Genomic DNA, 26,527 nt, shown 5'->3' with positions numbered 1-26,527 from the left:
TTCATCACACAATCCTTATTTATTAACCATAACCTTACATCATTTCTAGTATAAATATTTAGTTCTCATAAGACGTGCCGGCAGATTCCCTCTGGTAAATCCAGCTGTAAACATCTACAATCAAACACTGCCTACATATGGAGGAGAAAAAAACCTCATTCATCATCTGGCACAAAGGCTCGTGGGATACATATCGACAAAAAGCCCTTTCACAAAGTGCATTATACAGCAGTCATGTCGCAGTGTCTTTAAATAGAAACTCCCATTTAAGAATTGTAAAATATATTTGGCAACTTGTCACTCTTAATGAGCGGATGTATAAAAATCAATTAGCATTTTTCCTTATTTTCTTTTCTCCTGTCAGTTCTTCACAACATAAATTACAAAATGGGTTTAAAATGGAGGAAGAGATTTTGTAAAACCTCTGGATAGAGCAAAGCAGTTAAATCAATGTTACTCTGTCAGTATTGTTAAATGATGAGACACTGAGAGGATTGCTGATTGAAAACTTGGATTATCTTCCACATTAAACCCTTTAAAGGTCCACATATGAAAAAATTCAAGTATTAAAGTAACAGAATTTTTGGACTTGTGTGATTTAAAGGCTGAGGCTCGTGTTTTCTGTTTGACGCACTGCAGGTTTTGCACATTTCTCATAACAAAACACTCTAATTAACTCATCCAGAACATTACACAGCAAAAGCATAAAGAAACCCAAGAAAATCATTCTAAAGATGATTCTTTTTTCTTTCTAGAGACAGTAACAGCTTTGTGGTTTTCATGAGAATTTGTCCCGTTTTTGCTCACTTTAAATGTAAAACCATCAAGAGTGATGGTTAAACTGATGGGAAAAAACAACTAAATACTGAAGCGCTGAAACTTACATTTTGATATGTGCTTAATGAAGTTGGGAAAGCTTGCACACACTCTTAATGTTTGCATGCACAGAACCCAAGCAGCCACATTCCCCTCTGTTTTCAGCTGCATCCACTAGAGACAAAGCACTGAAATAAAGCCTGTTTACTCAAGATAAATAAAACCAAATGCTTTCCGGGTTCTTCCTGTGGTTCTGTTTCTTCCATTTAAGCTTCGTCATGATTGCAACACATCCATTTCATCTAATTTCTGACAGCTGAAAAGGCAACAGTAAGAAAGATATGTGAAAGGACTGCTGGGCTCATTCTATTAATGTCCACTGAAGCGTCAGTTAAGACTCTGTTAACATCAGAGTTGAATTCTTCCACTGAAAAGTTTTACAATCGAAGTTACCGTTAATAAATCAAGTGATTCGATTTGATCTCAGCTTGCAACAGACGCTTTCACAACAAGAGGCTCCCTGTTTGATTATGACTCAATCGCATGTGTTTGCCAGCAGTCAGAGCTTTTCTGGGAACAATGTACTACAATTATTACTGTATATTATTTTTTTTCTCATAAAGAATTTTTATCTGATGTATTTATGGCCACTTATTTACACAAAACCCCACATCCCTCCCTGTTTTTTTTTTTAAGTATATAAACACTTTCTCAACCCTTTTCGTTTGATTTTGATACTTTTGGATATCAAAACATAAAACTTCTCATACTATGAAAAGAAGATTTTAACTGACACACACATTACGCGGTCACATTCAAATACGAAAGCGCCTGAACTTTGGATATCCTTCCTTATGTATATTTAAACTAGCTTTCATAAAAGTGCATGCTGACATACCGTAGTGTAATATTGTTATTTACTTATGTGTTTTAATGCTGTGACCTTTCCGCTGAGGCTGCTCAGCATCAGAAGACTCTGAAGTGATACCTATGCGCTTAAACAGCCTTGACAGTTTGAAAAAGTCAGTGTTACACATCCTCGTGCTGCTCCTGCCACACTCAGAGGAGGTCGGTTCCATCGTAGACCACAGGCTTGTCTAGACTCAGATGATACAGCACTTTCTTAGAGATGAACCTGACAAACAGGAGAGACAGAGAAGGCTTTATGTTCTGCTTTGTTCAGTCTTATTCTGAAGAGTTGTTGTTTAGAGCACAGCGTGACTAACCTGGAGAAGGAGTTGTCAAAGATAAGTGTGTATTCTCCAGGATTTCTGACTTTTAGTTCCCCCTGTATTGTCTCCTTGTGGGAGTTACAACGGGTCAGAGGGATCAAAACCTGCAGAGAGCAAAGGAGAGAAATCCTGGTTAAGGATTTCTTCTGTGTACACAAGATGGCAACAGGAGGCAACATTTTACCAACTGTGAAACCAATTCAGAATCAGCTTACTGAATCTAAATCCCAATAAATGTGCAGAAAAGCTGTCGGACTTTCTCCACTGCTCCGTGACCTTTTTTAACCCTGTCCTGACACATTTTTATGTTTGCTGCCGGGCAGCTTACACAGTGGGCGGCTCTGCTACGGCTGCATAAGAACCACAGTAGAATAAAATATTAGCTCTGCTTTATCACTGAGGAAATATGAACTGAATAATTTAGTTGCTTCTGCATGCACACTGCATATTACATCAGGGGTCACAGAATACAGCCCCACACTATCAGCAGGCTGGGAAAGGCCGCTTGTCCCTCTCTGACTTGATTTATTGCTAATAAATATTTAGGAAAAATCCTGCAGCAGTCTGAGGTGTTTTGTTGACTTTGATGAAATAAACTGACACAAACTTTTACTTCAATCACTGGTGGTTAGACGGTTAGGCTAAATACACATCCACGGTATTATTAAGGTTACACTATATAAACAATCTCTAGGCAAATGACCAGATTTCAAGGCCCAGTTTATAGTCCACGCTCTAAAGCAGTGTTACCCACAGAGAATTTCATTTGGTGACCCACCCAACTCATTTTTAAGTTTTGTACCCATCTTTATGAATGAGAAGGCTGAGATGGTTTGCACATGTGCAGAGGAAGGATGGCTATACTGGACAAAGGATGTTGAAGCTGCCAGGCAGGAGGAAAAGAGGAGGACCAGAGAGGAAGTTCATGGATGGAGTGAAGGAGGGCATGCAGAGGGCTGACGTGACAGAGGGCGATGCCAGGCATAGAGTGAGATGTAGGCAGATGATCTACTGTAGCGACCCTTAAAGGGAGCAGCTGAAAGAAGAAGGTGAGTCCTCTTGCTGTCATTTTTTAAAGTTGGGTCACTGCTAACTAGTTAGCCCCATCTCTTCTCACTTCTCGTTTATCTGCCAGCTACATCTCTGGAGGTTCTTGGCACCATATATACATGTACAGTTTATCTGTCATTGACTGCCTGGCAAATAGAAAAAACATATCCAAAATAAAAAAAAAATAAAAGTAAAAATACAAAACTATATACAAAAGCATGTGTACATATACCCGTATGCACATCTGTGTATATGTAAACCCATCAGTGCCAGAATTTAAACGGGAAACACTGACCAATCAGGTTTGAGCGGGCTATGGATGCACATAGGTGAACGATCTGTATAGAAAGCAAAAAAATGGCGGCATTTGCCAGAAAACATCTGAAACCATCAGCTATCGTCGGACAGCGTTTTAATTTTTTTAAATTAATTTTCATTTGTAAGTAATGACCTGAAAGCTTAGCCCCGACAACTGCTGCACGCACAGGAAGTCCTCCATATTCTAAGACATCAGACTAGCAGATTGATTTTCATATCGCATCAGTGTTAAAAGTTGGCTATTAACACATCCATTACTATTCATTTGGAGTCATGTTTGTGCGGCGGTAGTCACGGCAGTAGTGCCTTTTGGTCACTATCCTCTCCTGAGGGGAACATCTGGCTATTTAGCTGCTGAATGCTCCACTGCGTTCAGCAGCTGTTAAATTGTGTTTGTTGAACACCAAGAACACTGAGACTGAGTCAGTGCTAAAAAAAAATCAGTTTGAAAGATAACCAACAAACCCAGTGTTGTGATGAGCTGCATATGCGAGCGACTGTTTTCTGTAGATCGATTCTAATCTTTCATATTGCTTACCCTTTTCATTTTATAACTATCAAATAAGATCAAATGTTCACGTTAATGTTCACTGGTGAGTTTATATTCCTCTGGAGATCGGTTTACAGTTGAATAAATCCACTTTATTGGAATGGAATTGGATGGAAATGTATCTCTGTGAGGACGTGTCCTTCACCCATGGTTATACACATGCTGGGCTCTCACCTTGGCTTGTTCCAGTGGAGTCTCAGTGCTCTCCCTGTAGACCACACTGAAGGAGATGCTCTTTGGTTCAGATGTGAAGGTCCAGGACACAGTAGGACCAGGGTTGCTCATGGTGATGGGGATGGTGCTGTAACAGCTGGATTTGATGAAGAGCTCTCGGGGGCTGTCGCCAAACGCTGCGATGTCATCCACCGTGAAGTGCACAGAGAACCTGCAGCGTGTGGAACGAAACATTTCACGCTGAAACAGTGGCACTGCAGTACCCAACCCAGTTTAATCCCATATCATTTATTCATTTTTTAAACAAAATCCTAATTTCCAATTTCCTTGATATTTTTCAGGGTTTTTTTCAGTTTATCCAGTCACTGTGCACAAAAAAGTATTCAGATATCTATCAAACACCTTAAGAAACACACCACATTTACTGTTAATGAGCTAGAATAAGTAACTTCAGGGTCATATTTCTGTTAAACTGTAAAAAATATTAATTACAAATATAGTTGGCTGGTACCTTATGCTACATGACTGGATTTGCAGCAGGTTGAGAGCAGCTAAAACGCTAACATTTCTCAAAACACAGTGGTAATAAGAAGTACCGTGATTCCCGGACTACAGAGCGCACCTGATTAAAAGCCGCATGCTCTAATTTTAGAAAGAAAATAAATTTTGTACTTGTACAGGCCCACCGGATTTTAAGCCGTATGCGTTTCACTTGTAATATGAGATATTTACACAGAAATATTACATGTGAGGACTTTTAACGTTTAATTTAATCCGTAAGGTAACATAAACATGGTAACATAAACGTTATGGTAACATACAAAAATTCATACTGCAAATGCTTCTTTTCCTCGAACAGCGCCTGTAACACGGCTACCTTTAAGTACACGTACGTATCAGTAACGCACAAATTACGTTGCTTATGTTTTTTTTACGTCTCTTAACAACCGGTAAAAATATATACCGTATATATACTACTTATCCATTTTATTGGTCTTCTGTTACCAGGCAAAATGTTTTTGGCCGCATGAATTAGTCGCACGTCAGTATAAGCCGCAGTGTTCACAGTGTGGGAAAAAAGTAGCGGCTTATGACCCGAAAACTACGGTATGTTGAAGATTTCTGCAGAATTTCATAAATCTCTGTAAAGCTGAAAAGATTGACGTGCAAAAACACAAGCTCACATTGCAACATTTCTTTTCTGATTAAAAAGAAATTTGAAAAAGTTATCTTGGAAATGAGAAACGTCTGAAATCCTACAGACCAAACCTTCATTGATCAGCTGTCAGATCGATTGATAACAAGAAGAATAATACTAGCAGTGTGCAGCTAGCAAGCAACCTTGAGCTGCTCACCCCTTGTGGTGATGAGAAAATGATTACAAAAGTCTGGAATTTCACTTCACTCTTTTTGAATCATTTTCATCTTGATTGGCTCCATCTGACGCTCACTGAGTGGCATAAATCATCTGGTCATATGAATCGCTTTATACTATGTTTACACGTTTGAAGTAGTGCATTCCCTGAATCTATAAATAGACTGTTTCCCTTTAAAATGTTGAAATTCAAAGTCCTGTTTACAGTTTTCGACCTTATCAAAGGTGTGTTCTTTAACACTGTAACTGAAAAACAGTGCTAACAGCAGAAAGTTTCCACACAGCCTGAACAAACCAGCTCCAGGTTACACCAGAAGTGAAACTGTGGATCTGCAACATGTACTGCACAATATTTAGAGAAGTTGATAACCCCCAAACCAGATTTGCTTCATTTTTCAGTTCCCTTTTAGGATGTAGTTCAACACTTTTATCACAAAAAGACAAGAGAAACTTCTTCTGAAAATTAGAAACCCAAACAAAACATTTGACCTCACAAAATGCAACTACACTTGTGGCTTTCAGGTGTAACTTTCACAGAAACTTACGTCAGTTCTCCAGATTTCAGCAGGCAGATCTCTGCGTCCTGTACCGCAGCGCTGAGGTCGTCAGTATCCTCTGATGTGAGGTCTCCCGCACTGGCACTGCTGTTTCTAATCAAAAAGGCATTTATATTTCAGATCAACACATACTTTACAGCTCATTATTCAAGCATTTTTTGAAACTTACAAAAACACTAGACTGAATACATGTATGAGACTGAGCAGCAGTCTTGAGCTTCCCCTTCTTTCGTTATATTTTGCTAAACAAATGAAAATTATTGTAAGAAGGGCATATGTGGGAGGCAATATTTAAGAAAATCAGTACAGTTATTACAATAAAAACACTGAATTTTGGAAGCAGTTGATTCACAGTCTTGTAGACATCTAAAGCATCAAGAAATATATCTACCAAAGCCTCATCGGGCAAGTTTTGATCATTTAAAAACAAAATCTATTTAATAAAAAAAACTCACTAGTTTTTCAAGTTTTACAAAATTGTTTCAGTTTATATAATCCAGTGTTTTTAATTTTATTCAGATGTCTAGTTTTTATTTTTATGGTAGTTTACTGAAATGTAGTTTCAGTTAGTTATAATAACCATGGCAGCAACTGATAGAATCATGCGCTAACACAAATTGAAAGTCGATATTTGTTTTTGTTCGTGCTCAGGAGAGTTTTCTCCAAGCACGACATCCCAGTGTATTTCAGACCCAGCAACACGCCCAGACAAAAACTGGTTCACCCGAAAGACAAAACGCCAAAACACAGACTTAACAATGTGGTGTATGCTGTACAGTGCAGCGAGGAATGCCCAGACCTCTACATTGGAGAGACCAAACAGCCACTTCACAAACGCATGGCACAACATAGAAGAACCACCTCCACAGGACAAGACTCAGCAGTCCATCTGCATCTTAAGGATAAAGGACACTCCTTCGAGGATGCCAATGTTCACATTTTGGACAGAGAGGACAGATGGTTTGAAAGAGGAGTGAAAGAAGCCATCTATGTCCACTGTGAGCGACCATCTTTGAACAGAGGCGGTGGTTTACGACACCAACTCTCTGCCATCTATAATCCAGTTTTGAGATCCCTTCCCAGACGCCTTAACGCCCACTCACATCCTGGGCCATCTGACCTCAGGAAATCACATGATAAGGTGGGGCCAGGTTTCACAATGAACTCACCCGAAACCCTGGCTGATTGTGACCCACACCCAGTTTCACACCTTGGCTCAGGCGATTAGAGGATCATCAGGGGGTCCTTTTGTCCCTCTGTGGGGGGATACTCCCACTAGGTTTAAATCTGGGACTCTCCACCATTTGACATTTAGAACTGAAGCAGCTTCTCGGATGAGAGGTGAAACGTCTTCAAGTAACTTAAAGAAGTCCAGACGCTTTTCTTTGCAAGCTCCTTGGATATTTGTTTTTCTTTCTTTCTTCCCCCCTTTCTCACCGTCTCTTCTCCCCTCTGTTTTTCTTTCTCTCCCTCTCTTTCTTTCATTCTTTCTCCCTGTCCTATCCCCCAGTCATGTCTGTCCCGTTTGTAACAACCGAAAATAAAATAAAATAAATACATAATTATAATAAAGGTCAATCAAATGGACCAATATGGCAAGGCCATGATGATCCACTTGGTAAAATAAATCCGCTTGGCATCTTTCTTGGCCTTAAGACAACAATTCTGATGGCTAAAGATCCAAAGGGGACAAAAAAAAACAAAAAAACAAAAAAACAAAAACAAAGTCGATATTTGGTATGAGCACCTTTATTCTTCAGCACAGCCTGACCAAGTTTTCTTGTGATCTCTTTAAGCAGTCATCATAGAACCATAGAGAAGCCTGTAGAAGTACATCAGTACTTCTACAGGCTTCTTGAAGTGCATTCAAAGCTCTTCTTTGGATGTTTCTACCTTTTGTTTTGTTTTCGGGCAATCGTGGCTCAAGAGTTGGGAGTTCGCCTTGTAATTGGAAGGTTGCCGGTTTGAGCCCCGGCTTGGACAGTTTCGATCGTTGTGTCCTTGGGCAAGACACTTCACCCCTTGCCTACTGGTGGTGGTCAGAGGGCCTGGTGGCGCCAGTGTCTGGCAGCCTCGCCTCTGTCAGTGTGCCCCAGGGTGGCTGTGGCTACAATGTAGCTTGCCATCACCAGTGTGTGAATGTGTGAGTGAATGGGTGGGTGACTGGATATGTAAAGCGCTTTGGGGTCCTTAGGGACTAGTAAAGCGCTATACAAATACAGGCCATTTACCATTTCTGTCGAGATGATGCCACACTGTTTCAATAATAATGTTGATGTCCAGTCTCTGGGGAGGACAGTGATCGTCTAACTGGCATTGTGTTTGGGATGAACGCTGTTGCCAAGCTATAAATTCCAGATGGCATTGCATGGTGGATCAAAATCCGATGGTACAAGTTTTCTGTTATGTGTAGTCACAACACTGGTTCATCCTTTGAGTTAGGTGACTTTCTTGAATTACTCATAGATCAGTGTTGACTGGCTTGAGTTTGTTAAACAAAGCAAAAAAGAACATTCTTCTGAAAATGATCCAGTAAAATGACTGGAGTGGGAAGAAGTAAAAAAGCTGCCAATGTCCAAAGAAAAACTGAAAAAAAACCAAACAATAACGGGAAAATCGGACTGCTTGGAAGAAAAATATGAAGAACTGAGGAGTGGCTCAAGACTTTTGCACATTACTTAAATACATTTAAAAACAACAATAAAAGCCAAATAAATTAACAATAAAATCCTCAAGAATAGAGACCTCAAGTACAAGTAATAGCTTATTGACTTCACATACCAAAGACGCCAACGTACTGCTAAAGAAGTACAAATCTATGTCTTAGAGCATATGTCATTTGTTTTGGGATATGCAAATGTGTTAAATATAAAATTGTAATTATATTCCGGGGTAAGTGAATTTTTCAATAATCACTTTAGCAGTCATGCTTATTTCTGGCTGTTTCTGATTAATCTGGAGCACACTAAGTAGACTGTTTCAGAGGAGGCGCGTTGCAAAGAACAGGTGCAAATAGAAAATCTGTTTTGGTGGCTGTTATTAATCTGCCATGCAGCGTCTGATAATCCTGTTGCTTACTATATCTGTCCATCTGTGTGTGAGATACTTACAGTTGTGCTGCCCCCTGCTGTCCATGTCCAGGCGAGCAAGCGGGGACAAAAGACAGGGATTCACTGTCGTACACCCCAATCACTTCCTCATCTGTGATAATGTCAAAAACACCATCGTCCAGTTTCTCATCTCCACCTGCTCCTAGAAGATAAACATCATATTCACCATAGATCTTTATTCTTAGCTCTTACTGTAGTGTGTATATCACTACCGTGTCCCCAATATAAATTAAATATGTAAATATTTTATCCTTTGACACATTAATCCAGTGAGTGTGTAGGAGACTACCTGAAACACCGCTTACAGCCAGGCCAGCCTGCAGAAAGCGCCTAAATGGTGTTCCCGGTGTGCTGTGAGTCACTTCTTCCTGCGGGTGGCGCTCAACTACTGCACTGTGCTGGTTGTAACAGTCCTTACAGCAGCGCTCTCTGTTGCCGCCCTGCTGGGTGCTCACCGTGTTGCTGCAACAGTAGTAGCAGAAAGGACGACCGCACAGCCTAGAATAAGGCAAAAAAGATTGAGACAGAGCGTGTTAGTGCAACTCGCTGTGAAATGTTCACTGGAGAGAATTGACCTGTGCGTTGTAGTTCCTTTTATGTGAAGTATAGATTTGCACAAAAAGAAATGAAACTATCAAAGGTAAAAAAAGGGCATTAAAAAACAGAAGACGCGTAAAAATGTAACTTGTAGGACTTGATAGTTCCTTAGTTTTCAGCCTTCACCTCTGGGTAGTCAGCAGTTTCTGATCTAAAACCCTAAAGCAGTGCTATGGGACAAAACATGTGACTCATAACAGCCACTTCAGAGGTGGAGTGGATAAACAGGAAAAAAGCTCAGTTGAATGACCTATGAGTAAAGCTTGAGCACTACTGATGTAAGGTAAAAGTAAAGGAAGAGCATTTAGGCATGTAAATGTGGTTAAGACGACCTGCTGAAGCTCCAACAGAGCATCAGAACAGGGAAGAAAGCTTTAAGTGGCGTTGAACTTGATCGTGTTGTTGGTGCAAGACAGGCTTGTGTGAGTGTTTAAGAAACTGCTGATCCACTGGAATACTCCCACACACCCATCTGTAGGGTTTACAGACAATGGCTTTAAAAAGAGGAAATTTACAATGAGCAACAGTTCTGAGTAACAGTGCCTTGCCAGAGGTCAGAGCTGAATAGTAACGCTGCTTCAAGCTGATAGGAAAGCAACCACTTGTTACTACCAGTTTATGCAGAAGACCATCTCTGAATTTATAACACACCGAATGTTGAAAAGGACGGATTACATCACCAGAAGATTGTACCGAGTGTCACTCCTATCAGCTCAGGAAACGTCCCGCAAGTTCTCAAATTAGTGCCATGAAGGTTTGAGGCAACTATGAAGGCAAAAGAGGGTCCAACCGGGTACCCGACAAGGTGTACATTTGCTGAATTGAGAGTGATGTATTTGTGAGGGATACCATTCAGTGGTAGAACAGAGTGTATCTGAATAATGATCACAAAGCTTCATGAGGCACAAAGAGTTCTGTATCATAGTCACTTTGACTTTGTCTTTACTTCCCTCAGGTCACTGAGGGTCACGGTCATGCATTATCATGTCCTACACAGGTGTGCATGTTTTGAATAAGCACAGTCTTTTGCAGAACTAAGTTTGTAGAAGTGCTTTGCAATGCACAATGTAAACCAAGTGAGGAATGTGTGAGAAAACAGTCATCACACAACCACAGTGTAAACACGCAGTGAATGACCTCAGAGTGTTGAGAAGCTGTGAAAGAAATGAGTGTGCTTTTACTGGTCGGTGCTTCCAAGCAGTTTCTGTTTTGATGGAGCATCACCTGCAGCTGTACTTGCGGAACCACCAGCTGAACTGAGTGTGGCAGCCCAGACAGTAGTTAACGTCCCTCTCCGACTCCTCATCCCGCAGCTTCTGCTCAAACTCCAGAGCGTCTGACTTCTGCCAAAGGGCATCTTTCTCCCTGCAACAAGGACAAGCATATTTGTACACTTTTCAAAATCCGCCCTTCCAGTGTGGATGTCACGGTACCAGAAATTTAGATTATACTGATACCAGTAGAATGATTTTTGACAGCCAATTTGATACGGACTGTTCTTAAAGTTAAACTCCATTATTAGGAATGTTGGAGGCGGTTTATTTAAAATGCTAACATTATATTTTATGAGACAGACTGAAATGTGATGGTTGCAGAATAGCCTAACCAAAAGAAAAAGGTAAAAAAGAACTTAAGAATAAAAACAAAAACCCCCCAGAAATGATTTTGTATTAAGCTAATCTGTGGAAAAAGAAAAGACGTTTATACCTGATGAGCTCCACAAGCCTTTCTTCCAAATTGATTTTGGTACGGTAAAGATCATCCAGTTCAGCAGCCATTTTCACGTCAAAGCTTTGTTTGTCCTGTGTGACTCTCCGTAGGTTTTCAGCCATCTCCTGACAGGCCCGCTGAGCAACTGCTAACGCCTCCTCAGATCTGCATATAGCACAAATACATGCTGACCAAAAAAACATGGAGGATCGAGCATCCATGCAGACCTTATCCCAGCTGTCACTAGGAAAGCAGGGTACACCCTAGAAAGGCTAACAGTCATCACAGAGCTAACACACAGAGACAAGCAATCATGCTCTCATTCACACCTACGGCCAAATTAGACTTGCCAATTAACCTAACATGGGTGTCTTTAGACTGTGTGACAAAGAGGGAGTACCCAGAGAGATTCGACTCCGTGCCACCAACACAGACAATGTGTATTTGGTTGTTTCTGGGCTAGACCGCTCACAACAGACAAGATTAAAAACTTCCATCAGGAGCTTTAATTTGGACCAGAATGTGTGATTATGAATACAGTATCTCACCTTGATAAATTCCCTTTCAGATGGATTATCTCGCCTTCTTTCTGCTGGATGAGGTTTTCAGACTCGGCCATCTGGATGTTTGTCTCCTCAATCTGTTGGCAGTATCTCTGATTTTCAGCCTGCAATCAGCGCAGCAAAGCACAGCCTTATTTCTTGCTCTTTGTGAATTATGTTTGTGAATATAACATTATGGTTACTTCAATTGACAATATACAGAATGGAACTGCAATTTGTTTTCCCATTTATCAACCCCACACATGAAAATGCAGATCGAGCTGCGCAAGCTACACATGCGTTTTGTCACGCATCATCCTCCAGCGATGACTTTAGTGCGGTCAGTGTTAGACAGCAAAGAAGTTCCATTTCCACATGTAAAACCACTTCACTATGTGAATACTGTCAGCATGTTGACCACAACTAAAAATCTTCTTGCAAAATTAAACCAAAGCGAGTTTCAGGTGGCTTTTATGACGATGAATAACAGACAAAGAGCCTTCAAAATAAATGTGGGAAAAAAAGAACTATCTCAGGGAAGTTCTCTAAAATAATTAGAGATGTAAAATACAAAATGCTTCACATAAAGCAGTATTCAGAAGATGTTTTCTTTGCATGAATTTCCCACTCAGGACCATAACCTGTTGGTTTTAATGGTCAAAAACCAACAGAAATTATTTTTAAGAGGAGTCTGTTTGTTGGTAGTTTGGCTCTTTAACTTTCTTCTTTAACCCAAGTGGAGGAGTTTAAGTATCTCGGGGTCTTGTTCACGAGTGATGGGAGAAGGGAGCGGGAGATCGACAGACGGATTGGTGCAGTGGCTGCAGCGATGCGGACGCTGTACCGGTCTGTTGTGGTGAAGAGAGAGCTGAGTGTAAAAGTGAAGCTCTCAATTTACCGGTCGATCTACGTCCATACCCTCACCTATGGCCACGAGCTGTGGGTAGTGACCGAAAGAACGAGATCGCAAATACAAGCGGCGGAAATGAGCTTCCTCCGAAGGGTGGCTGGCCTCTCCCTTAGAGATAGGGTAAGAAGTTCGGCCATTCGAGAGGGGCTCAGAGTAGAGCCGCTGCTCCTCCACATCGAAAGGAGCCAGCTGAGGTGGTTCAGGCATCTGACAAGGATGCCTCATGGGCGCGGTTTTCCGGGCATGTCCCACCGGGAGGAGGCCCCGGGGCAGACCCAGGACACGCTGGAGAGATTATATCTCTTGGCCGGCCTGGGAACGCCTTGGATATGCTGGAGGAGGTGGCTGGGGAGAAGGAGGTCTGGGCTTCTGTGCTTGGGCTACTGCCCCCGCGACCCGGCCCCAGATAAGCAGAAGAAAATGGATGGATGGACTTTCTGTTTACAACACCGTACTGAATTTTTTATCCTCTTACCTCTAGCCCCTTGAGGTTGTTCTCCAGGGCAACTACCTTCTCATGCTCAGTCTGGAGCTGCAATTTAACATCCTCTAACTCTTGAATCGTGCTCTAGATGGACAAAAAATAATCAGAAATTCATCATTAAAGTTGAGCAGGGTATGTAGAAAACATATCTAGTTGCACTCTAGCCGAGTTGGTATAAATCTTTCTATACATTCTAGTTATTTTCAAAATCATGGCCTAAATATTTTAGTAGTAAGAAAAAAGATGACTTGTTTATATTGCTCGTGTACAGTGCAGTGAGACTGTGCAACTTTTTCTAAAAGCACGTGTCTGCATCTTAGCAAGAGTTCAGTGGTATGGTTACTTATTCTCAGGACTGCAGATGAAATTATTTGAGAATATGGGAATGCGTTTGTATTTCTCTGTAATAACCAGTGATTTTCCCCGATAACCAGGTGCAGGTTCTGTCGCTCACCTCACTATATTAAAAAGTGGAATCATCAAACAGCTCTGTAAATTGCTGTACAATTTGAGGATAATATTATTTCAAAGAAAAGTGTAGGCAGCAGATAAAAACTTCCACGAACTGACATAGAATTTGTGGAATTTCTGGCAGTTTTACAAAAACGCAAAGCGTGAAAATCTCCTCTAGTGCCGGGGAGGCTTTCACATGCAAATGAAAGTGCAGTACAATTGCAAATTGGGACCACTGCTCCAAAAGTAACACCTTTTTTCTCAAATGTCCTGACTCCATTTAAGATCTTGTATGCTATACTTAGATCGGGCTTCCTTTATGTATGTACTCATGACTGAAACTTGAATAATCTGCTTTATATTTCCAAACACAGGATGCTGAATGACATTATGTGGCAATACTCATATGCAAATGCAGCACGTAGCAGGGGTTTCAATGTCATTTTTGTTGAGTGCTCAACTTTAGTGTCATTTCAGCTTGTCGTGTAAGATCTGAATTTTTGTAACCGACCAGACTCGAGATAAAAGTGCACAAGAGGGTCAGTCTGTACTAATATTTCAGTTATATATCAAAGCAGGAGCAAAGAGATGGTCAGAAAAAGGAAAAAATAAATAAATACCTGCTTTATTTCCTTCTTTAACTTAAGTAACTCTATACCAGCACTGATGGGTTGCGACATATTCATTAAGAAGAACACATGAACAATGCCAACCAACCATAATCACAGCTTACAAGGACAAGACTGATGCACAATCCTAAATTTGCATTAAAAGAATGAGCTCTCATAGTTAACATTAAAAAGAAACCTGTAATTTCGCTAACAGATTCCTTTCAAAAAATTAAGCTGCGTAAAACTGTAAAACTGTAAAACTTCAGTTTATAAGAAACAGTTTTGTTTACAAGGAAGTATGTCATAAACAGGAAGACAACAGTAACATTGTACATGTATACTTTACTCTGCCTGACCTGGAGCTGGCTTTCATGGCTCACAGCTTCACTGCTGAGCTGCAACTGCAGTTGTTGATTCTCTTCCTGGTTCATCTCCCGCACAGCTTCGACTTCCTGTTGGGCCTCCCTCAACTGTTTCTCCAGTTTCTCCTTGGATGCCATCAAATTCTCAGTGTTTGGGAGCTGACTGTGGAGCTCCTGGTTCTCCTTGCGCAGCTGCTCCATGCAGGCATTCAGCCTTCCTACTTCCTGAGCCGCCTCCTCCTCCAGCTCCTGCAGCTTTGTTGACTGACCCTCCCAGCGCAGCCGAGCCTCCTCGTTCTCAGCGGTCAGCATGCACACGTGCACGCCTAGTTCTGCGGTCTCTGTGTTGGCTCTGTGAAGGGCCTCCCTTGATTCACTGTTCTCCAGACACAAAGCATTGTAATGCATCTTAAGCTTATCAAGCTCCTCTCTAGAGGCCGTCACCTCTGCAGCAAGACCGGCTCGAGCCTGTGCCTCGCCATCTCGCTCACGAATAAGAGCCTCCTCACGCTCGCGAGATCTAAGAATTTCATCCACATGCCGGCGGTTTAGTTCCTCCACTTGGGCCTTCAGTTGTTCTACTAAAACACGAAGGTCTTCTCTGGAGGCTTCTGTCACCTCCTGCAGGGCCTGAGCTTTCATCCTCTCCTCATTTCCTGCCAGGAGTTGTGCCCTAAGCTCCACCACCTCTTCCTGGAGCCTGGTTACCTCTCTCACGTTGACTTCCAGTTGTGCCTCAGCTATAACCAGCCTGAATGGGGCCTCTTTGGATTCCACTGAGGAAGTCTGGTGCTCACTGTGAAGCTTTTGCATTTTTTCATTGCTCTCTGCGGCTCCTTTTTCATCATGCAGCTCCCCACTCCTGCTTTCTAGCTTATCAGTTCGACCTTGGAGAAGCTCACATTTTACAGTCTGGTCTCTTAGCTTAGCTTCGGTTTCCTGGAGCTTTTCAAGTAACTCTGCTTGGCTTTTCTGCGACGCTATAATGTTCTTCTCTAACTTTTCAGCTTTGGTAGTGAATGAATCCAGTTCCTGTTGAGTTGTGGCTAACTGTTTCTTCAGTGTGGACTGACTGCCGAGAAGCTCAGTATTCTCATGCTCCAGCTTCTTTAACTGAGCATCAGATTGCTCCCTTTGCATAAACGCCTTCTGAACCATCTCCTCCAATTTCAGGTTTTCATCTAAAAGCTTTTTCTCTCTGTCTTCCACACTCATCTTTGCAGCTTCTACTCTACTTCTGAAGTGCTTCTCAGACGCCTTCAAAGAAGCTAGCTGGTCTAACAGGGCAGCCCTGCTCTCAGTTAGCTCGGAAATGCTTACCTCACTTTTCCTAACCGTTTGGAGAAGCTTAGCATTTATTTCCATTAGACTGCTGAACTGTGTTTTGTCATCTGCAGTATTCTCTGATTGACTGCAAGATGTTATTTCATCATCAATAATTCGAGGGGCCACTGTTTCTTTCCCCACGTTTAGCTTATCTAACTGCTCCTCCAAATGTTTGATTCTTTCTGAACTCGCAGCTAGCTCTTTCTCTCTGCTTTTAAGCGTTTTTCTTAAATCCAAGCTCAGACTCTCAAGTTCCTCATTCTGGCTGCTACTGAGACTACACTGCTTCTCTACCTCCTCCCTCTCTTCCTGGAGCATTTTTCTCAGTTCCTCCGCCTGCCTTTCCCTGCATTCCAGTGAGGCCTGCAGGTCCTGAAGCTGTGCTCTCAAATTCCCTGTCTCTTTCTCTTTCAAAGTCAATGCCCCCTGAATTCGACCAACCGCACTCTGGAGCTCCTCTAACCGCGTGAGCGCTGCCTCCCGTTCGTCATCAGCTCCAGCTTTTACTTCAGCTAGCCTCTCCTTAGCATTCTTCAATTCTTCTTCCCTGAGTTTTAGTTGCTGCGACAGACATTCACAGTGCCTCGCCCTGTCCTCAGCCTCTCTCTTAGCCTCCAGCCTCCCCTCCTCTGCAGACTTGAGTTTATCCAGGAGTTCCTGGATTTTCCAGGCTGATTCACAGTAACTAGCAGTTTGTTGGCCCCTTTCTTTAAGAGCCTCATCTAACTTAGAAAGAAGCTCCATATTTTTGTTCTCAGCAGTTGTGAGTCTATCTTGAAGTTCACTTCTTATCGGTTCCCTGCAGGTTTGATAGTGATTAACTCTTTCTTCACTGTATGTTTCTGGGTTACTTTGGACTGCTGTAGATGTCGAATTGGCAGACTTCTGAGCTGACAACTGTTCTTGAAGGTGTTTTACAATATCTTTCAGCTCCGCAGCCTCCTTGCCTAACTCCTGAACCCGCACCAAAAGCTCCTGCTGTCTGAGCTCGGACTGGTCAAGCTCAATGCGCAGATTCTCTGCAATGCTGCAGGAAGAAGGTTCCCCCAGTTCTCCCAGTTCATCAAGACCACTGTGGCTCAAGTCTGGGACTGGAAGGAACTCCTGACCCTGTTCAGTGCATGGAAAAAGAGAGAGCAGAGGTCAGGTGCATTAAACATTAGTCACATTTAACCAGAAAATTGTGGGAAATACTGATATAACAGTTTTTGTGTACCTGTGAGTGTGAATAACTGCTAACCAGACTGTTCACACTAGAGCAGCGACTCGGGGGTTTCCAAAGGTAAACTGAGGAGCCAGATCCTAATGTTCGCCTTTGTTAATGAGACACCAAATATTAGGGTCACATAATGACAAACAGTGAAAATGCTTTATTTTAAAGTTCTGCTAATTTTCTGTAATATATACCAGAAAGAACTGTATTATTTAGAAATGGTTAACAGGAAGTAAAAACCACACCTATATACAATACACATACCAAGAACATGCCAAGATTTTAAAGAACCCAAGAAAATATGCAATATTTACAGAGTATAACTGAGTTCATTTTAAAAAACTCTTAGTTCTTCATTTTAAAAGGAACTATCTTGCCTAATTTTACTGTGGGAGCCCACACTCAGTGGCATTTTATTCTGTAGAAAAGATTAACATAAAAAACGAAAAAAATCCCATAGACTGCCATAAAGTCTACTTTTAGATGAGATTAGTTCATTCGATGAACTGAGAAAAGTTAATTTAATTTTAGCAGTATGTTAAATGGACGAACAGATTTGAAATGTAGTCCAGCTTTTATGCTTTTCTTGTTAGTGGGGAAAATATGAGTCAATTTACACAAATACAAGCAAGGAAGTCACTCAGACGTTACACATTTCTTCTCTGGAATTAGAAAGTGATGATTTCATGCTACTCATTGGAAATAGAATTGACAACCGCAGCAAATTCTTTTTAAGAATTTCTTAAAAAGAGTGCAGGACTCTACTGTCTTCTTTTCTAATAGCGTGTAAAAATAGTAATAACAATACATTTTATTTATAGGCACCTTTAAAAACCCTCAAGGTCACCTTACATTATTTCAGGAAAATAAAAACATAAAGTAAACAAATAAAATCACAACTATAAAACTAATTGAGGTAACAATAGACTAAGACCAAGTTATAATGAAGGGTTTGCAGTTCTGAACAGATTGAGTCGTGATTTAAATGTAGAGGGCATTTATAGTCCGGAGATCTGGTGAAAGTGCACTCTATATGTATGTAAGATCACACAAATACGGAGGAGCAAGGTTATGAAAGTATTGCTTGAATTTATCGCAACGAAGTTGAAAGTTTTGACAAAGCTGCTGATAGAAGAAACAATGATCCAAGTTCACACACTGTCAGCAACCACACACACACACACACACACACACACACACACACACACACACACACACACCCACGCACACACGAGCAATACAGAAAAAAGACAGAACTGTGAATGTGCAGGGAGATAAGATAATTAGGCGTTAACTTCAAGTTGTGAAAAACCCAGTACGCTTTCACCACAATTCAACATTTGCAAAAAAATAATGTGTTCAGTCTAGATATTTAGTCTCTTACACCTTACATGTTTTCCAGGTTGAAGAATTATGTGTTATAAAGTTTTTTAGTCTTCTATTGTTCATACATACATACCTTGCAAATTTTGGCCAATCTGCATCAAGGTCATAACCTCTGGCTGCCACATCAAATTGGATCTGGTTGAGTTCATAAAGATTGTTGATTATGTCTCCAGTGAGGTGAGACTTGAGGAAAGGACTCCGGGCATAATACCAGTCACTTTATCGGAAGAATACAAAAAAAAGTTGAAAAAACAACTCACAAAATGAAAGTCAGAGAATTTCAACTAGTAAAAACAGAAACATTCAGAAAAAATACATTTAAAGGTATGATATACATCACAGACATTGGCATACAAAGCTAATATTCAAATTAAAGCTTTCCCTTTATGCCCACAACTTGTCAATAGAAACAATGGCAGTAAAAAACATAGCTTTAAATAGCACTATAAAGCATTATTGTCACCTCGTTGTTGTTAACCTTGTTAAACGTGACAAGATATTTTATCTTTATATCTTTATACCGTACCTTTTACATAATGACAATACACATCACACTTTTAATAATAATTGTTTCCAAGTTATAAGACTTCTTGTTAATTTTCAACCAGTAACTCATTAAGTTACCCATGAACACCTTGGTGAAAGTAACGCAAATTTTAAATTTCTTGTTAACATGACTCTACTCTACACAAAGTTGCATTAAAATCCATTCAACGCTTATACATTCAAATTCAACAATGTATTAGTTAAATAAACAGCAGCCTCAGTGGAGGCATGTGGAGGAACCATACAACAATAGCATGGCACCTCCCCATTATGCTGGTCAAGAACTTGGTCACACACTGCTGTGGGATGGTTCTTTGACCTTGTTAAGTTGTTACAAGTTCACCAGTGTGGTTGTGTCGGTCAATCTGTCACAAACAGCATGCTCAAGCTTAAAACAAGTCTCAGTAGTTGCTGCTCAACCCCCAAATATATTTTCCTCCCAAATTTGGCACCGTGTAAAGGGAAACCAAAAAAATAAAATAAAATAAAATGTATTTATTTATAGCAACCAAATATCAATATCCTTGCTATTCCTTTTCCTTGCTCTATCAACAATAATAAACACTCCCTCATATACTGAAAAACAGAAGACATTTTGCGCTATCTAGAGAACAGAGAAATAAAGGTTTCAAAGATTTAAAAAATAATTCAGACAAAAAATGAAGACATAAAGTAATGAGGCTACCCTTTCTGAGAATGCTTTAAATAAAACAACTGTCAGCATGTTTGCAGTGTAAATCTGATGGCACAGTCAGCATCCAGTTGGTTTGTCTTACATAAGCTGAGCCTATAGACTGAAAACAGGGAAAGTTTTTACTGAAGTATTCAGAGTCTTGAAATTTCAAAAAAAGAAAAGAAAAACTATTTCTAGGCACTATTTCTAAGCGCACTCAGTCCAGCACCAAAGGTCGTATAAAATGGTATTTTGTTTTTTTCATAGTTCATATTGGGAAAAATGCTTTTGCACCCCAGAGGTGAAGAATTATTTGCTCAAACATAGAAGCTGCCACCCACCACCAAAACACCAAACCTGTTTCAGGTCCATTCCTGAGGTTCCTCATTCCAGTGTGTTTACTAACGACGCTGAATCTCTACTGAATGTAAAATACTTACAAAACCCACTGTGTTTAAATATTTTCTCTTTCATACTGCCAAACATGGCCCATTAGACTGCGTCTAATTTGTACAGCGCTTCCTTTATTTGCAAAAGGCACAGATACTGCATCTCTGGTTTTTAAGATGAGCTATATATTTTTTTAACTCATTTCTTTATTTGTTAATTACTTATTACTTAAACCTGCATTTTGTTATTTGCATTTTTATTTTCTTTACATTTTGAATATTGTTTATGTGAAGAGAAACTGGCAAACTTAGCATGTCATTGGTGTAAACTGCTGTGTTTAGTTTTACTATGCGTGGAGAATAAACTACTTCTTTTTTTCCTTAACGCAAAAATAAAACTGACATTTTGATTTGAGAAAAGACAGGAACTGAGCAGTGCTACAAAGGTCTATGGTCAAGTTTTTTTTTTGGTTGCTGTGATTCCAGTCGAAAAGGAGAAATAGGACATAAAAAAGGAAGGGAGAATCACACTTCCTAAGAACATCCAAAACAAAGCAGTACAGTATGCCTGGAGTAAAACACACATCTTGGCAACAGTTTTCAAACTGTCATAGTCAGGAACTATAAAATGTATCAATTTATCTTCAATAACAAGTACTCTTTGATGAATTAGGACATTTAGAGATAAACCACTGTTCATGTTGCATGTAGCCATGAAGGAAATGCATGCAGTCAACAGAATTACACATTCTAATTAGCTTTGATTAATCGGTTAGTCCAGGGAAATACTTTAAGCTTCCATTATTAAATTATGTTTTCCTAATTTTGTTTTGTCAGTTTTTTGTAAATAATTTCTTCTTTTCAGAAAAGTGGAGATTTATCACTGCCCAGTATCCAGAATTTCGTCATTTCCCAACTTGTAGCACAGAATACATTAAAGCTGACCTTTTAGATTTCAATATCATCAGCTACCATGAAAACAATAGTATTGATGAATTTAAGCCTAAGTGTGCATCGAAACGGGTTTAATATTCTCACTAAACTGAACTGTCATGGAACATGTCCATAGATCTCAATGTTTAAGTCAGGCATTCAATCTGATATCATGTTTTTTTCTTCTTAAAGCAGACATGAAACATACCATCGGGTCCTGCTTGCATAAACTGATACAGACTTAAAACTAGATTTTAAAAATAAGTGTTTAAAGTTACAGATTTTGGGGCATGTTTAGCGCTATCTTGTCCAAGTACAGAAAATGACATCACTAGGAAGTGATCACAGAAGCAACTGCTCGATGTAACTAAAGCACATAGTATCCACTTTAAAATGTAAAATAGTGTTACAGATAGTGTTTCCAGTTTCTATCATTTACAGAATTCTTTTGCCCATAACACTAAGACTAAAAATAATTAGATGATTATTTTTAGTCTTAAATGTTACGATATTTCGATGCGTTAAGTGAACATTAGATTAATCTGAGCTGATGTGTCCTCTCACCTTGTGACCTTCAGATTCATAAAACATTGCTGCAGTGTGTCAGCAAGACGCTGGTGAACGAGCGAGTAGCGGATGAAAGCCCTTCCTTTCCCCAGTGATGTCTTCAACTGAGGACACACAAAAATAGACTCTTTTGTCATAAACATGCACAACACTGGCAAACTCAATCCAAGGTGGACTAACCTCCACTGTTTTTCTTATCTAACTTGTTAAATAGGTCAGACGTCAGTTTCTACTTCCTAAAATACATTGTATAAAGCATTAAAAGGAAACTGTTAAGACTTTTAAAAATAAGACTACAGCTCTTTTTTTTTGAGGTTAGTAAATGTAAAATCTGTTCATCGCAGACTTTAAGGATCAAAGTTTTAGTTGTCTTCAGCAACAGTCTTGGCCATTTCAATTTAACATGGAAATGTTTAATTCTACTGCATAAATCGCAGTTCAGCTTAAAGATATCTAAATTTAAAGATGATCACCATATAGAGAATAGATGTACAATGTTATTTCTAAGCCTAGACTCTCCCATGCATTGGCAGATGGAGGGATTTAAGTAAGATAAGAGACACAGATACACCAGACAGACACCAGCTGGAGACGTCTTTATGTCTGTGACCAATGGACAGCAAATAAAAACAGTAAAAGAAGAGAAAAAAAATAATAATGTTTTAGGTTTTCAGAGTGCCAAAGGTTTTTAATTATTAATTATCAGTCAGATGTTATTGACTAGACTGTGTGACTTCTGAAAATAAACACGCTGACCCATTTAAACCCCACCCCTCCCCCCTCAAAAAAACTTTAAACCACAGATCTGTCTTCCTTATGTTATCAAATCAAGGATTACTTAACAGCAAAAAAAATATTAACAGGCTTGTGATAAACAATTACAAAAATAGTTTTAAAAAAATAGATGATAAGTCAAAAATTATCTGGCACATAATTCAGTACCCTAAAATTATCATCTATAAAAGTGGGTACCCAACGTCTATTGGAATGCAGGAAAATAACCATGAAATATGCAGATAATGAACGTAGTCATAGCTGTTGCCTTTACAAATAGAACAACATAACTTGTAAATGCTAATAACCAATACACAAAGAACACTTTGATCACTTAACCACCAAATATTACTAACAGTTCAACAGGAAACCAATTCATTACAATACAAACTAGGACCAAATCATGAATAGTTATTGAAGTATGAGGCTCACCAGTGTGAATTTCCAGGACAAAAAGTGAGGAGGAAACAGTACAGGTGGCACAAGTGTAAGATAGCATGTGAATTAGCAGCGTTGAGCCTTAGTGCACCTGATTGGTCGGAATATTAGTTACATGGTTATACGGTCACTGTCTGTATACATGTGCGCATGTGTTTCACGCCATGGAAGGGCTGAGGCACGAAGGGTGACTAAGTGTACGCGTGTGCTGCAGAGGAGGATTACCTCAGGGATGGACTTAACGAAACGGATGCCATCGTTAGCTCCCTTGATCTTAATCAGGCAGTCGCAGAAGTAATCCCAGTAGTCTTTTCTCTGGCCAAGAAAGGTTGTCTTCTCTTTTTGGTCAAACTAAGAGACACAAAGGACACAAAATTATTGCATTCATAAACAACATGCTCTGTAATGTGGACTGTACTACATCACCGTGGTGACTGAGTTGCTAGTGTTTAGTAGTTGTTAATGTAATTCAAGAAGATTAAGGGAAAGAAAAAGACATAGTTGAGCTACACAAATGTGTATTTTCTTCAACTTGGACTTTACAAGAACAGCTCAAGCACATTAAAGAAATTACTCACTGGTATCAGGACTCATAACCTTTAAATACAGGAAGGCTTGTGAGATGAGTCTTGTGAAATGTTTCATTTTAAGAGTTCACAACTTAAGAACACTAGTCTACAGCACTCCCAATAGTACTGACAAGTCATGTTTGACCAGACTTCTGTTACATGCAGGTAAATAGTTCTGTGTTTTGTTTTTTTTTGCAAGCAGAAATGGATCTCTTTGCTCAGAAATCCACTGGCTACACCGGGATCCCCTTAAAATTAGCCACTTCCACCAGAAGCTAATGGTGTATTCACACTAGGCAATCTATACAATCCTGGAGAGTATTTACTGAGTGTGATCGCTTCGTGCCATACTCTGGTGTGATTATCCTTACTGTGCCTTGATCTGGTTGAGAAAGAGCGGGGCCCAAGGTTTAGGTCAACTGGATCGGGTAAAGCATGCACATAGTTTGATGGCTAGACATGCCTCAGGAACTGTCTTTCTAGTAACGGCTCCAACAGAAATAGCTTTTGCTAAGCAATTAACAAATATGTTCAAGACAATGTGTGACCACTTCCCCAGTTATGCAGAAAAACGCATAAAATTGTGAAACCACAAAAGAAAGAATGAATGAAATAAAGGGAAAAGCAAGCATTAGATGGAAGTGCTGAGATGCTATGATTAACTGATGCGTTCTCTGGCTCAGATCCATTAAGGGCTATGTGAGCACATACGATAAAGGAAGAGTGTGTGGGGGGAGTGGTAGGTACTTATGGTTTAATTTACCCAATGCTACTCTCTTTGATATGGCGACATACCTGCAGCAGGTATTCTAGTTTGTAGAAGAACTTGTGCAGGTTGGCAAAGTCGTCCGTTATGGGTTCACCACACTCCCTGTGTTCCTTACTTAACTCTATCACTGCATCTACAGTTTAAAAAAGAAGAACAAGAGCATTATTAACCCAAACACAAATATGTGATTTTGTGTAGATAGATTTTTTTTTTTTGTCCCAGAATATTTTTGTGACATTTAAACCAAGCAGCCACGTCACTCAAGCCATAGACAGGTGGAGTGAATACCTTTGGTCGTGTCACTATAATACCGTGTTTGGCCGGGAAATCTTGGGTCATGTGGACACTACCAAGACACACCTTAAACATAATTGCAAAAGAAGACTATTCCCCAAGGTAGTGACCTCCCACAGCAAAATTATGAGACACACCAAAAAAAAAAACTGATCCTAGTATGTTGACTTAGCCTCTAAACTTAATGGGATGTACAGAAACATGACCTATTTACAGTATGGAGGCCCAAGTAGGGTTTGGATACTGAAAAGCTTTTAAAGGACTTTACTGTAATTGATTATTTTTTATGTTTTCTGTGAGGAAAAAAAGGAATCTTGCAGAGTTATTTTTAATGTGACTGCTTTGTTTCTTTTTTTTAATCTGAACACACAGTGTTGATATACAGTATGAAAAAAGGTTCTGTACATATCAGGTGTGCAAAAACTCAAACTCTTCAGCTATGAATAAAGTACATGAAAAGCTCGGTGACACCGAATTTAGACCAACTGCACAAAATTGGACCCTTAACTGATTCCCTATTCTTGCACCCCAGGACATTCCCAAACGAGCTGCCAAAACAGCTCAGACAGGTCATAGCTTTTTTGGTGGCAGGTGGAGACTTGACACAGTATTTGTCTGGTGATGCTGGTAAATGCTGTAACTGGTTAGTGTATAGTTCATCTGGTAAAACAAACAAACAAACAAACAAACATTTACATATAAAAAAAATCTTTGGCTGATGTAAATATTGCAGAATCCTTTGGACAAGACACCTGATGCATATTGCATGATATTGTATCTACTGTAATGCACATATGGGGTTTGCTGTATGTGTGGAGAGCTTGATTACCATGCAGATCTCTGATTATCCTCTGCAACTGTTTATCCCCAACTGAGGTGGAGGCCATTGTAGGGATGTACCCAGGCAATTCTTCACAGAGGGATAAAAAAGGGAAATTCAAGTTATCTAGCACGTCATCACGAGTTCTCCAGAACACACACACACACACACACACACACACCGAAAACACTCGGAGGTAAACAGTGCAGTCCTAAATTAGTTCCTCCTGCTGTAAAGTAGGAGGTTCATGAAGGCTCTGGTGGCTGTAAAACGAAGTAACAGTAAAGTTAACAAAATTTAACTGCATGTACAAAGGGACAACGACAGGTCACAATTTGTCGCTACATCGTCTTTGTCAGAGCGCACTGGGACAAGATTTATCTAGATTTATCCACCGTCGCCATGACGAGCCAATAAAGTTGACTCCTATCACTTTAAAATGCAACAAACCGCGACATAAACATCGATTTGTCAAAACCTTAGCGAGCGCTACAGGATGGACATGCACCTGCTCTCAGCGACTCGTTTCCTGGTTTATTTCATCTACATTTCTGTCGCTAATCATCCTAATTTGGTTGTACATAAGGATAAAGACTTCGTTGTTAAATAAATCACAATACAAAACACGTACTTGATGTATAAAATTGTCCGGACTGTCCAGTTTATCAGTGGTATAGCAGAAACGTGCTGCCGTTGGGGGGCGGGCTCTGGAAATGATTGACGGCTGACTAACCACGGTGTATGGCCGAGGTCTGTTCACGTTTGGTTGAGACACACCATAAACAGAAAGCTGAAAACATGATATGTTTATATGACACGGAATACACATGATAGATAAAGTAAATGCAAGGTAAAATAGAAAGCTGAATACAGTCTAATACTGGATATACACGATACAATATATAAAATAAATACAATGTAAAACCGTTTAAGAGTTCAAATTCATAATAGAAAGTAAAAAAATAGTGCAGGGTATTTA

At 40.0% G+C, this 26,527-nt stretch overlaps 1 protein-coding gene across 4 annotated transcripts; it reads right to left on the bottom strand.

Moving 5' to 3' along the window:
* On the bottom strand, window positions 1-26,350 carry LOC120725534 (FYVE and coiled-coil domain-containing protein 1-like). 4 transcript variants are annotated; one of them, XM_040018560.1, is made up of 18 exons: window positions 26,180-26,350; window positions 25,558-25,638; window positions 24,461-24,567; window positions 23,322-23,447; window positions 21,882-21,988; window positions 18,850-18,993; window positions 17,394-17,490; window positions 14,846-17,287; window positions 13,417-13,509; window positions 12,038-12,156; window positions 11,487-11,654; window positions 11,004-11,144; window positions 9,472-9,680; window positions 9,183-9,318; window positions 6,061-6,165; window positions 4,141-4,351; window positions 2,043-2,152; window positions 1-1,951 (listed from the first exon to the last, which is right to left on the bottom strand). In XM_040018560.1, the coding sequence occupies exons 2-18, from the start codon at window positions 25,613-25,615 to the stop codon at window positions 1,876-1,878; spliced, it is 4,449 nt and encodes a 1,482-aa protein (XP_039874494.1). In that variant the 5' UTR covers window positions 25,616-25,638; window positions 26,180-26,350; the 3' UTR covers window positions 1-1,875. The 4 variants fall into 4 exon arrangements, with proteins under 4 accessions (XP_039874494.1, XP_039874500.1, XP_039874477.1 ...); XM_040018566.1 differs by having other exon boundaries at window positions 6,061-6,150; window positions 9,183-9,324; window positions 26,180-26,349; XM_040018543.1 differs by having other exon boundaries at window positions 9,183-9,324; window positions 26,180-26,348.
* Window positions 26,351-26,527: the final 177 nt, after the last annotated feature.

The sequence above is a fragment of the Simochromis diagramma genome, unplaced genomic scaffold, assembly GCF_900408965.1.
Source record: "Simochromis diagramma unplaced genomic scaffold, fSimDia1.1 OVJJ01000205.1, whole genome shotgun sequence".
Lineage (NCBI taxonomy): Eukaryota > Metazoa > Chordata > Actinopteri > Cichliformes > Cichlidae > Simochromis > Simochromis diagramma.
This window is presented reverse-complemented; position numbering and strand designations above follow the sequence as displayed.